At 36.9% G+C, this 14,713-nt stretch overlaps 1 protein-coding gene across 1 annotated transcript in view; it reads right to left on the reverse strand.

The window, feature by feature from the left end:
• Positions 1-2,914: 2,914 nt before the first annotated feature.
• LOC127430817 (endoplasmic reticulum metallopeptidase 1) overlaps positions 2,915-14,713 on the reverse strand; it is a 30,973-nt gene continuing 19,174 nt past the window's right edge. The window contains exons 9-15 of the mRNA XM_051680917.1: positions 12,832-13,006; positions 7,445-7,635; positions 5,539-5,691; positions 5,263-5,465; positions 4,835-4,950; positions 4,570-4,733; positions 2,915-3,721 (exon numbers count right to left, since the gene is read on the reverse strand). Of these exons, the coding sequence (XP_051536877.1) occupies positions 3,545-3,721; positions 4,570-4,733; positions 4,835-4,950; positions 5,263-5,465; positions 5,539-5,691; positions 7,445-7,635; positions 12,832-13,006 (1,179 nt within the window). The 3' untranslated portion in view covers positions 2,915-3,544. The remainder of the gene's footprint in view (positions 3,722-4,569; positions 4,734-4,834; positions 4,951-5,262; positions 5,466-5,538; positions 5,692-7,444; positions 7,636-12,831; positions 13,007-14,713) is intronic.

The raw sequence follows: 14,713 nt of genomic DNA on the forward strand, positions 1-14,713 counted from the left end.
TACATGATTCAATTTGATTGAATTTTGTCATGAAATTAAATTTTTTTTTTACATTTAAATCAAAATTTAAAAAACGTAAATATTTTACATTTTAATGTCATTTTGTTAATCATTACACGATTCAATTTGATTGAATTTTGTCATGAAATTAAATTTTTTTTTTACATTTAAATCAAAATTTAAAAAACGTAAATATTTTACATTTTAATGTCATTTTGTTAATCATTACACGATTCAATTTGATTGAATTTTGTCATGAAATTAAATTTTTTTTTTACATTTAAATCAAAATTTAAAAAACGTAAATATTTTACATTTTAATGTCATTTTGTTAATCATTACACGATTCAATTTTGTCATGAAATTCAAGTTTGTTTTACATTTAAATCTAATTTAAAAAACGTAAATATTTTACATTTTTATGTCATTTTGTTAATCATTACACAATTCAATTTGATCGAATTTTGTCATGAAATTCAATTTTTTTAATTAAATCAAAATTTAAAAAATGTAAATATTTTACATTGTCATTTTGTTAATCATTACACGATCAAATTTTGTCATGAAATTCTTTTTTTAAAATCAAATTTAAAAAACATAAATATTTTATTTTTATGTCATTTTGTTAATCATTACATGATTCAATTTGATCGAATTTTGTCATGAAATTCAATTTTTTTTTACATTTAAATCAAAATTTAAAAAACGTAAATATTTTACATTTTAATGTCATTTTGTTAATCATTACACGATTCAATTTGATCGAATTTTGTCATGAAATTCAATTTTTTTAATTAAATCAAAATTTAAAAACCGTAAATATTTTAAATTTTTATGTCATTTTGCTAATCATCACACAATTCAATTTTTTTTAAATTAAATCAAATCAAAAAATGTAAATATTTTAAATTTTTTTGTTAATCATCACACGATTCAATTTGATCGAATTTTGTCATGAAATTGAAATGTGTCAATCTTAAAAATAGGCTAAAATATTTTTGGAGTGTACACAAGCTTACTGCTGCAACAAATCACATGAAAACTATAAAAATGGATAGTCATTCAACTAAACAATTAATTAATGAAATGCATAGGCTATATAAAAAACAGAGAGAGAGACTCATAAGCACTTGGATGTCCAAAAGCTTTAAGTACACATCTTTTACCATGGTGACACCATATTTCTGTTTGGATCCAATGATAGATGTTCTTTATATCAAAAGGCTTATAAAACATTAGGCTGCCATTCGAGTCCAAACACAACTGAGAGAGCTCGCATGAACTTTAGAAAATGAAATTAAGACCATATGTGAATTTCTGCATCTGTAAAGTCAGCTTCCACTGAACATCAGTAGAGCATTAAAATGCCAGTCTGAGTGCGTCAGGCTTGAGTTTCCCCTCAGCAGATACGACACATATCGATTACTGAGAAACACTGAATATGATGTATTTGAACAAATTGTTTGATCAGACCTGCGATTTTCTGTCAAACAGTCAGCACTGAACATAAAATAGAAAAACCTCAATTCTGCGCAGGTCGTCGTGTTAAATGCTGGTTCACGTTCTGTCAGAATTACTGTAATTATGAGATGACCGTCTGAGATCGGACACACTCAGACATTTCTCGAATGACTCTGTGCAAGGGCGGGGCCAGAAGGGTGGCACGGGGTGGCAGCTGCCACCCTAAAAATGAGCTTTGCCACCCCACTTCAGACCCAGCTCACATCCTGGAGACGGTGCGCAACGGCTTAACTCGTCCACGTCGTGCATGGTCCATAACAACGTTCCGCCTCAGTAGACACCCCCCCACCCCTTACTCGACTCTTGCCACCCCTGGCAAAAAATCCTGGACACGCCCCTGACTCTGTGGCAATGCTTATATATGAGTTTTGTTGTTAATGACAGTACAATACTTGATTATTACAACGATGCATCTCTTGCAAAAATATTGAAGAACTATCGCACCAGCGCGCGGCTAAAGCTCCTGTCAAACAGAAATATGAGCAGAAGTCGTAAATATTACAACTTAACGAGGTTGACAAAAAGGTGAAGATTCTTTTACTCATTGGGAACTCGTAATTACATTAACGCACCTGGAGTCCTCCGGCAGCACGTGAGCAGTAAAAGGCTTTCACACAGATTTTAAAGCACTTGATGTCATCATTGGAACGAGTGAAACTCCTGATGGTGTCCTGTAGCGGCCTCTGCTGGTCATCAGCAGGAAACTACAAGAGCAAACTCACTGCCGACCAACTGCACGATAAAATACTGGCAAACGGAGATGGGTGAATCAAATCTCACGGAAACTTTCAAGAGCATGTCTGTGTCATATCTGTAGCCCAAAATCTAAATAAAATAAATAAATCACTTTGGAAGGCTTGGGAAAATAAAACCTATTTTTAGGACCATTTGAACATTACAGTCACGAGAATTAATGTGGTAAATATGCATAATTCTCATGAATGTAATGCAAAAATAATAATAATGGTGTTATTTAAATGGCATTACTTGTCCTGCTTTGCAGCTAATAATAAAAAAAAATCTATATATATATATATAGTAGTACAGTTCTATTGATATTTCATAATTTTCACAATTCAATGCAAAATTGTGCTTAATTGTTTTATATATGGAGTATTGTGAAATATTAATATTTCCCCCCCTTTTTCTCCTCAATTTGGAATGCCTAATTCCCAATGTGTTCTAAGTCCTCGTGGTGACGTAGTGACTCGCCTCAATCCGGGTGGCGGATCTCAGTTGCCTCTGAGAGCGTCAATCCACGCATCTTATCACATGGCTTGTTGAGCGTGTTACCACGGAGACATAGTGCATGTGGAGGCTTCACGCCATCCACCGAGACATGCACGCACAACTCACCACGCGCCCCACTGAGAACGAACCACATTATAGCGACCACGAGGAGGTTACCCCATGTGGCTCTACCCTCCCTAGCAACCGGGCCAATTTGGTTGCTTAGGAGACCTGGCTGGAGTCACTCAGCACACCCTGGGATTTGAACTAGTGAACTACAGGGGTGGTAGCCAGCGTCTTTTACCACTGAGCTACCCAGGCCCTTCATATTTTTTTTTTTACTGTAATACATACAGTGAAACATTACAGTAATACGACTCCTCACTGATAATAAAAATCTCAAACAGTAATGAGAATGTGTGCTTTATTGTAATGAACAATGTGACGATGCAAAACAATTAAAAATGAAGCCGTATGGTCCTCGAAAAGGCTTCTTTATGCAAAATAAAATGTATTTCCCTTTCAATTTTGGGCTGAAATATGACCTGGACATGTTTTCATGAGATTCACCTGAGAACGGCGGAGAATGATTCATAAAACGAGGATTTTTTTTAATGTGAAAAGATATCAACGTAAATAAAAGCAAACACTGTCAGTTAGTCTAAACTAATGATCGATCTTGATTCTGTCGTGTCTTCATTCACCTGCACCAGCAAACACAGTGATGGGTGAGTCTGGTCTCTGTGAGGGACATCAGAAGAGTGTGTGTGTGTGTGTGTGTCCGAGCTGCCCCTCAGTATCTGTACATGTGGTACGTGCTGACCCATGAGGACGGGAACGCCCAGTCCGGGAATCTCTGCAGTAAAGACTCGAGTGGTTCTGAATGCCGGTCCAAACCAGAGAAATAATGAGCTGAGATTGCGAGAGAGATCATTCCCTCATCAGTCGACATGTCTGAAGACTTCTGCGGCTGCAACACAAACACACACACATAAATAAAAAAACGCTAGTTTATTTGAGATTTTATTGAGTGAATTAAAGATTTTTTGTTGTGCTTCTTTACTGCTTTATCTCTGTTTGTGTTGCACTTCAAATCTGACACAAAGTTACAGACTAACATTTTTTTAACAAGCAAATTTCACATCAAATTCACAATTAAAGTTGCAGTCATTTATTGGCAAAGTTCTGCTGGCCAAGTTTTGTCCATGATTCATTTATTTCACTACTGTCTGATAATAGATCAGGGGTGCGTTCCATTCAAAAGTGATCCTATTGGAAATTCTGGAAAGACCTGAATGGCTCTCCCTTCAAAGTCCATGCTTTGTCTGTCCTAAACGGATTAAAGTGGGTAATATTCAACATGCCGGCCATCATGAGAGGGGAGCACCTTTGTGTGTAAACTAAAACAGGTTCTTCTTGAATACTGGAATCTATAAACATTTTAAACCGGCAAAGCTGCATTCATGTCTTAGGTGGAAAACTTGTTGGGAAAAAAAAACTTTTTATTTAATTTAACTTTAATTGAATTCACCTTTAGTTTAATTAAATAAAATTAAATTCACCACAAATTAAATTTAGCTTTAATTTAATTACCTTAAATTAATTTCACTACTTAATTTAATAAATTAATTCATTTTTCACCTTTAGTTTAATCTAGTTCACCTCTAATCTAATTTAATTACATTTAATTAATTTGACTCATTTAATTTTACCTTTAAATTGACATTACATTTAATTGTAATTAATTTAATTTCTAATTAATTTTTTCCTTGAATTTAAAATAAAGTCAGACAGGTGTTTTCCTGAGCACAAACTCACCTGGATCTCAAACCAGAAATTCCACACAGGTGCATCAAGACCATGAGAGTAAAATATGAAATATTCTCCACCCATGTCATACTGCGGCGTGCCGTCACCAAACGACCAGCTGGTGAGAGACGCGCCAGCGTGCGGCAGCAGATACAGGGACATGTGACTCGGCCCTGATAATGTGCCACATTACACACACACGGATTATACAGGTGATATAAACTGGTTCCAAACACTAAAAACACTCTGAAAGACCCTGAAATCTGTTTCTCACCTTTGGCCTCAAAGGTCATTTTAACGGTCCCCCATTCCGTTTCCTGTCTGGATATCAGTCTGAACTCAAGAGGAGATCTGGGAGAGACTTCAGAAGCCGGAAGATACCAGTTTTTCCTAAAAAAAAAAAAAAAAATCGTTCAATGATATTCTCGTGAATTCTACAAGCTGTATATTTTAAAGAAAAACATGGAAATGTATTCATTGGGCCCTAATGTGAAAGAAAAAATAGATACCTCAGAAATATTTGCTCGGTATCTTTATGTTTATCCTCAATAGACAATTTTCTCCTTGATCTGCATTTTTTAACGACCGCTTTAACTCACTAACAAACAGTATATTCAAGCATGAAGCATCAGATCTCATTATAATCTCACTCTCTCTCCATGGAAACATCATTCTGAAGAGCTCCGTTTCCAGAACACTCACTTGACAAGGAATTTGACCGGCAGGAACCACGGAAACCCGCAGAATGGCAGATTCTCCTGACAGCGCATGCGGATGCTGTCGTTTATATCTGGTATATGTGGTGTTATGTGCTGCATTCCCGTGTAATCCAGACTGTTAATCCACAAACCGGAGTCGGAGCGCTCCACAGATCCGTCCAGCGCGTGGAAGGTGCGAGTGGTGTGCTGAGAACAGAGAAACGGAGAGTCACCGTCGGATTCAACTCAAATACCGGAGCCGGATGAGTGTTTGTGTTACCTGCAGGAAGATCCGCTTGGGTCGCGGACTGGACGGGTCAGCAGAATATGGAAAGAACAGACCACATGAGACCAGAATAAACATTAGCACAAACACTGATCCGAGACCAGCCAAGATCCGCTTCGTACTGCGAGCCAGATAGATCAAATGCATCTGTGGCGCAGAGAGAGACAGACATAATAATCTCAGTATTCTTGTGTTCCAGTAAAAATATCTAAACATCCTTAAAGGAATATTCCGGGTTCAACACAAGTTCAGCTCAGTCGACAGCATTTGTGGCATAATATTGATTACCACAAATATACATCTGACTCGTCCCTCCTTTTCTTAAAAAAAGCACAAATCTGTGTTCCAGTGAGACACTTTAAATATCAGGGGGTATTTCAAGTAATTAATTTAGGTCAAAGGGGACAAAAACATTTGGGAACTGTAAAATGATCTGGATGTTGCCACAGTTCAGAACCAATGTCCACATTAATGGACATCAAAACATATATATATTAAAGTACAATTATAAACTGATTTTTATTGATTAACATTTATTGCTGCATTTAGAGTAAAAATAAAGCATGTTTCATATTTGTTGTGCCCCTGGAACATAATTGTGGTCTGAAAGGATTAGGGATGTCAATTTTCACGCATTTGAATAATCGATTATTGTGAAAATTAACGATCAATTAATCGATTAATCATTCATGTTAATATCGCAAAACGCACACGGAGGACTCCAAATAATATGTGCATACAGTCTATTGTTTAAATATAATTTAAATTAATACACTTAAGAAATGCATGTTCATTTTCCTCTTAAAATGTTCTTAGTTCAGTGTATTTTAATACATTTAGGCGGTGTTTAGTACGAATTTGTGAATTGTTTAATTACTGTTAATGAATTAGGCTACTTCTAAAAATAACTTGTACACAAGATATATCACTTATGCATATTTGAGTTCGTTAAAAATTCACGTTGTGGATCGTGGGATATTTAAGGTGAGGATGGTGAGATGTCAGCTGAATGTACCTTTGTGCTTTCCCGGCGATCGCTGACGTAATTGTAGGTTGGGATAAAATGAGGAGATCAATGGTGCTTGTTGTCATGTTGTACTTTAGCACACCATCATGGTGTGTGCAGAAAACATTAATGTTAATTTAAAGAGAAACACTCAAACACTGTTTTGTGAACTGGATAATGACATGCAGCCTGCAAGCGCCCTCTAGCAGCAGGTGATGGTATTGACAGCCTTATCAACATCTGCTGGCTTGATTTCAGAACACATTTATCCTGACATTAATTAATCGACGATCGATAAGCTTAATCGATCAAATTACTAATGACAATTAATTGATTTTCAATCAATCGTTAACATCCCTAGAAGGGATTAAGACTTGTTCAAGGCAATTATCATGAATTATGTTTCTTTTTTTTACATCATTGGCAAAATGCTTTTTCTTGGTTTGTCTTAAATGTAAAACTGATGTTTAAAAAAAAATTGGGGTAACTTATTTCAAGATATATTCTCTGAAAGTCTTATTATCTTACACAATTTTGCATAACTTGAAAAATCGGTCTTGATTTAATCATGTTCGTGTATTTTTACTGGAAAACATGTCAAAAATATGGATCAAGGCAATGGTTTTCAACAGGGCCGCCGCTGGCCAAAGTGATGCCCTACACAGATACCTGAGACAGTTGGACGGATGGGGTGTGGGGGACGGTTGGGGTGATGGTGCAACTAAGGGGTACGGTGAGAAAGTGCGAGCACAAGGCGATCGACTGTGTTTACCGTGTCCTTGAATAACGTATAACATGCGAGTAAGGGCAGCCAGTGGAGCTTCTGGAGCGTTTAACTGTTTGTGTATAATGCATCATCACTTTATTATGTTATAGCAAATCTGTACTACTCACAAAATAAGAAGAGAGCATAACGGTTGCCAGGGTAACAAGAGAAGCCAGGATGACCTCAGGCGGGATTTCCGTTCCGCTGCGACCCAGAATGGGTGTGAAGATCTCAAAGACGACCCAGATGAGAAACATTATGTGAACGTACGGCAGCGCGAGACCCGTCAGATACAGAACTGAATACTGCAGCGACGCACCTGTGCAACAACAACAAATAACACAAACTCACAAAAAAACATTGAGAGTTCAGCACAAGAAACAGATCATCTGAGTCACTGGAGTTGACCTCCATCTAAAACCTCATTTATACACCTGTGCAATCTGCTTTCGCAATTAATCTATTCAAATCAACATAAAACACCATTTTGCATACATACTACTATCTTGATATATTTCTAAGTAAAACAAGATATTAAATGAGCATAAATGTAGAGTGAGACTTAATTGCATGCATAAGCAATTGAATGGATTACACAGTGTCGATTACATCTGTGTTTCTTCTGAAGGGATTTGCCGTATCTAAATCTGTTATCAGTGACTATATTCATCCAGTGGTAGTACTGGCTTGTATGGCGCACTGTGCGAAACCCGCTTCAACACGCCCCAAAGTTGTTGACTTTTGGGGGGTGTGGGGGGGTTGTATAAAAGTTGTTGACCGGGGGGGGGGGGGGGGGTCTGTGTGGGTGCCTCGTGCTGCCCCCCTGCCAGATGCCACCGCACCCCCGCAAGATGCCACCCTGGGCAACTGCACATGTCGCCCATGCCTAAATCCGCTACTGTATTCATCCATATGGTTATTCTTGCTTCAAAGCCTATTTTTTTCATTAGAAAATCAAGTGTTCTAAATTGAAGCGAGTGCACACAAAGAAAGATGCGGACCAGATTGAAGCGTGCCCCATCAGCACATACATTGTACCTCCAACTATTATTCAGAATGTATACAGTATATCAAAGGCAGACCGATATATTGGTTTTACAGATTAATCAGTACCGATAATTGCTTTTTGGAACTATCAGTTTTCTGCAAAAATCTGCCATAGTTGTCGAGAGTGGCGGACTGGCCATTGGGAGAACCGGGACTTTTCCCGGTGGGCCGGCCGCAAAATGGGGCCGCCGCGTTATGCAGAACGCGCCACAAAACGGCGCCGCGATATGCGGAAGGGGGCAGCGATATGCAGAAAAGGACAGCAACCCCCACCCCCGCTCAACAACTTTTGGGGCAGTTTCTATGTAAAATGTTCCAAATTTTCTTCCCAGTCCGCCTTTGGTTGTCGATAGTTTTCTTTTCATCCTCAGTGGTCGGCGCTGAAGGATTCTACAATTAGAACGGCTTGTTTCTACAGTATAACAGCGGACTCTAGAGGTGAAATAAAAACAATCACTTACTGAGTTAAACGGAGGATTGTAACGGAGCTAAGTCTCTGTCATTTTAAATTAAGAGTCTTGAAGTAAGTGTATTTCGAGCTTGTTCATAATCCCACGTTATGCTCCAAATCTTCATTTTTTACTGGTTATTATGGGGATTTTGGTTGCACAACAGTCCTGTACTTTTGCGTCCATTCCTTTATCCTTTTTAAACCCAAAAATTCAGTTTCTTCTTTACTGGTTTTAACACTGATGAATAGAATTAGCAGATACAAACTGATTTTCTGTCGACTATTTCATTTTCTATTTAAAACTAAATAAAGACAAAGGTGGAAATGTCAATATGGAAATATCAAGACGTTTCCACCTTCTCTTTATTCCTTTTTAAATAGAAAATTAAATGGTCAACAGAAAATCAGTTTGTATCTGCTTATTCTATTCATTAGTGTTAAAACTGCATTTTTCATTTTGGGGTTAAAAAAAGAAAAAGGAATGGACGCAAAAGTACACAGACCCACAACAAACTGCATCTAGGATCTTTGGACATTTTGGACTCTTGGTCATAGTAAAGAAAGGCTAAGAACTTTTTTTTAAAGCTGCAGTATGTAAGATTCAGAAACTCTAGTTATTAGTGACACCTGTGGCCGTTCAGTGAACTGCAGCCTGTTGCTCGTGCTCGTGCACACACTCCATAGGGACACGAGCGAGCATCGACCAAAACAATGACGTAACGTACAAAGAGACTGAAGGTGATTCACCAGCATCATACTGACATATGAGGTAACATAATTAAAATTACACAGTTATGATTGTTTTACTACAAACTTTGAGACTGTATATTATATTTGACTCTCCAGTGCTGGAACAGGGCTAAAACAAAGTGTGGATATAGATCTGACTATGCGAGACTGTAGTTTGAAGTAATCACTTTTCTTTGCATGATACATTGACTGCATTTATACGATAGCCTATGTTGGCGTTAGCTAGCTAGTCAGCTTTATCAATAGCTGTTAGCTAAATTTGGTGGATGATGACAGTAGCTGTTTATAAAATAGACTGTACATTATAAATATGTTGACACAATTCAGTATTGATGTGATATATCAATCTGATATATCGATGCGCTATTGTTTTATAATAATAGATTGTATATATTTTCTGTATAACCAAGTTACGTTACACTAATGAATGGAGGTTTTTGCATTATCTTGAACATTGTCTAGCATTCATTTCATGTGTTATTGTAGTTTACCTTGCTGAATAATTACAGATGAACATTGACATTAACCTGACTTTTAGTATAAAGAGAAGATCGTTGAAATTATCTGAAAGTTACGAAGCAAGGTAGCTTGCAGTTCATCAGCGTTAGCATTAGCAGGCAAGATCAAGTTAGCTAAAACTACACAGATCAATCCTTATGGGACTATATTTCACATGCTTTGCAGTTATGTAAGTTTACCTGTCCAATAAGAAGAATGCCAATTCAGGGTCGGGTTTGATCCCCAAAACCGAACGAAGGTCCCTCCGGGAATCAAATGCCCTGCCGATGTTCACTCTAGTTTTCGCTCGACCACGATCACGTTCCCGCTTAGCCAGACGGGATTCAGTAGATAAATGTTTGTTTGGGTTACTCTGAGTTTGTGTAGGAGTCGGTGTTGTTCTGGGAGCCGGACGTTTGCTGGATTCCATCTCTAAGATAACGTTATCTAGTGTTGCAGTTTGTTGTCACTGTTGAATAGCGGAAGAGACGCACTGAGGCTCTCGGGAGCGCGCATAAATGTCACATCCTTTGGATTTTCCCGGCAAAACTGACCCGCTCCCTTCGCATGAAAATCAGTCTACAGGCTTTAATACACAACCTAGGAAGTCCGGGAAGGGCTCATTTTTTAAGTTGTGTTACAAGCTGTTCAAACATTGCCAAAAAAAGGCAAATATTACATGAATAAAGTTACATACTGCACCTTTAACAACAAAGTTAAAAATAAAAAAATAAATACCAGCTGATTAATCAATCAGCCTTTTTCACCAACTTAGTTGTCGTATCAGCAAAATCCACTATTGGATGACCTCAAATATACACCCTAACCCTATATATAAATAAATTATATATATATATATATAACCCTTCATCTGGTGAATATATAGGTTTAAAAAACTTAATTTGGTAAATAGCCTATTTAACTAAAGCACTCTGAGTCAAGTCTCCGTCATTTCCAAATAAGAGTCACGTGTGTATCGGGCTTGTTTATAGTTATAAAAGTCCCGCATTATGCACCAAATCTTACATTTTTCTGGTTATTACTGAGAATTGGGTTGAACGAAACTGCATCTGTTCTCTTATCAGGGTTTGTACAGATGTTTCAAAGTTAAATTCAAGGACTATGCTCGAGATGTCATTAAAACTAATTCCTTATTTGTCCATTTTAATTAAAAATATTGTAATTTATTTTTATAAAACACCACTTATTACAAGTACAACAATGAGCATCTTTAACTGCGCATTCTCTCAGTAATAATTCTTGGTTCATTCATGATGAAATTGAAGTGTTATTGTAATGTGTGCTCATTAAAACACACTTCGCTTTCCAACAGAAGTGAATAACTGTATCTGTAAACACAAGTCCATACGACTCGTGCTGTGTTTCATGTTTTCTAAAGTCACAGATTTATATAAGGAACTGACCCAAACTGCAAATGGGTCATTCTCAAAAAATATTGACTTAACAACTTATAAAATATTGACATTTTCTATTTAGTTCAGTTTTTACCTATAAACGCTGAAGGTAAACATTCTGTAAAAAAATGTTTTTCATAAAGGACAACTTGACTGTTGTTCTTTCTTTTATTATTTAATTTTGTTTCATGAACGAAGCAAGTTAACACCAAATATTGTTGTGAGAAAATATTAGTTAAAATGTGAATTAATAACTAATAACATGCTGGAAAAAAAAGTCACTATATGCATATTTAAGCAGCCTCTGAACTTAAACCTTAAAAATTATTTTCCACAACTTTTTGTATTTAAATTGTTTTTTTTTTTTTTTTTTTTAAATGGGATTTTTTTTCAGGCAATTAACAATTTCAAATATATTTTCTAAAAAATTTGCAAAACAGAGTCATTTCATCTCATTAAAGGTTAGGTTATAAAATTATAAAAAAATATTTGAAAGCCTTTTCATGACTAAAAAAAGTCAAGGGACATGTTTGTCAACATATTTTGATATTGACGCAAATGTTGTCAGAAATAACCTATTTTGAGACACAAAGCTTTCTTTACACAAGGGGGCGCTAGACGATTCACAAAACCGAATCCTCCATTGATCTGCATTCAAATCATTCAAAACATTTTACATCTCATCTCATTTTTTCACTCTGGTGAGTCATTTTTAATTAAAACTGCTAGTTGCAAGAATTCATACTTGTTGAATCCATCACAGCAGTATCTATAATCCAGTAACACTTGATTGTGATTGGCCCATTCTGAACAGCGCTGCCAAAAGTAACAGGTGTCACGTGACAGCTGTCTATGCACTGCTTCAGCAGTGGTCTGTCGTCGTGTTTTTCCGAAAATAAATAAATACGATTTTTTTATAATTCAAGAACTTTTTAAGCACCTCTTGGTAAAATTGGCTATTTTCAAGGGTTTTCCAGGACTTACATTTGAAAAAGCCAAATTCAAGCACCTTGTACGAACCCTGTCTTATTCATTTTGGACTCTCGAGGCCTCTGTTTCTGTGTCCGTCATAGCATCGAAAGTCAGTCAATTTTTACACTCTATAAACCGATTTCGAAACTATCGGTGATCTTTTCCACCACCTTAGTTATCGTTACTGGCAAAATCCACTAACGGTCGACTTCTAGTAGAAATATTTAACTTTCCTCATATTGTAACATCTTTCAAAGCTGTTTTGTTATCATCTCAGAGGTCTAAAAATGTTATTGCATGGGATAGTCACAACAAAAGCTCACATCAAACAGGAGTTGATTGATTTAATTGTGAACAGAATCAGTTGCGGTTTAGTTCTCACCTCTCTGTGTGAAGTGTTTTTTGAGCAGAAGTTTGCTGCTCAGAGGAAACACCACCATCATCATGGGCACATACGCTGAACACAGACCATGATGAGTGAGAAAAAACAGCGCAAAACACCACAACAGCAGACTGACGTCAAAAAACAGCTCGCCCAACTCCACACGACGAACATTCTGTGAGAGAAAAACACAAATGTCGCACATCATAATTGCTTTTCCTTGCAAAACAGAACTGTGGTGGTACCACATCAGTTGATAATTCAACAGTATTTCAATACAGTATAAACCATGGTACTGAACGATTACCACAGTGATATACCATTTATTGTATTTGCAGTGCCTTACACAAGTATCGGGACAGTAACATGCAAAATTGTTATAATTGCTGTACATTTAAGGCCTCTTATAATAGGATTTATCTTCCCAATGCGCTCTATGTCCTCATGGTGGCGTAGTGACTCGCCTCAATCTCAGTTGCCTCCGCGTCTGAGTCCGTCAATCCGCGCATTTTATCACGTGGCTTGTTGAGCGCGTTACCGTGGAGACGTAGCGCATGTGGAGGCTTCACGCTATTCTCCACGGCATCCACGCACAACTCACCACGCGCCCCACCGAGAGCGAGAACCACATTATAGCGACCACGAGGAGGTTACCCCATGTGACTCTACCCTCCCTAGCAACCAGGCCAATTTGGTTGCTTAGGAGACCTGGCTGGAGTCACTCAGCACACCCTGGATTTGAAGTTGCGACTCCAGGTGTGATAGTCAGTGTCAATACTCGCTGAGCTACACAGGCCCCAAAACATTGCATTTATTTTGTTTCTGAAGCACTTATATTCCCATGCAAACATTTTTTATCACAACTCTAAGTTTATTGAACAATGTTTGCAAAATAAATGGTAGATAACAAAATACTTTCTAAATCTTTTCTTTGTAAAACCATGGTCAGGTTTGACCGTATATTGAACACTACATGCGGCATTACTGCCAAAACTGAATATTCAGAGGAAGTGTTTTAAAAAAATAGCTACACTTTGACAAATAATTGTCTTTTATTATACCTAAATATATATACAAATGTACAACTTGTGATAATATTTATAAATTAAGTTTCAGTATTGGGTTCAGAGACTATTCAACAATAAGGGAAAATCTGAGGCCACCTATAGGTTATACTTGGCATTGCTATGAAATTATCAAATTTTTGTCTTGTTTTTTTCTCTCCAGCAGATGGCAGCAGACACTCCTAATGCATGACACACAGCAGCCTTTTCATAAATATTTAACTTTGTTTTTTACTGAATTGAAGGTAACAAAAATGCGCTTATTTTGTATAAAAAATGTAATGGTGTAATTTGAGCTAATCCCCCCAAAAATGCAAAAAAAAAAAGTGTGTTAACTATGAAAGCATTTAATTTACAGGTGTGACAAACAAAATGTCAATAAATGCGTTATCGCATATTTTGGAAAAGACAAGTGTTACTCCAAAATGAACAGAACACAAGGGTTAAATATAAACCACGTCAGCAACAAAGAACATGCATACAAACACATGATTAAACCCAGTTTACACCACTGCCACCATCTCTGCAAGAGTAACACACATCACATTGGTAAAATAACAGTCTGAGAGAAACTAAACAAAACACACACCCACATCAGATGGCTTGAGGGAAGACAAATCTAACATATAACGATTTCATAAACTCAAACAACTCAATCTGAGACGAGTAGAAGAACATACACGCACACCCTCAAACACACATTATGGTTTACTTTCATTTATAAATCAGATATTGAGCAGGTTTTTCTTTGTTCAGAATATTTAAAGCAATGAATCACTTGAGCCCATACTTTACAGTGATTTTACCACAGTGACAAC

Source organism: Myxocyprinus asiaticus, chromosome 40, assembly GCF_019703515.2.
Source record: "Myxocyprinus asiaticus isolate MX2 ecotype Aquarium Trade chromosome 40, UBuf_Myxa_2, whole genome shotgun sequence".
Classification (NCBI taxonomy): Eukaryota; Metazoa; Chordata; class Actinopteri; order Cypriniformes; family Catostomidae; genus Myxocyprinus; species Myxocyprinus asiaticus.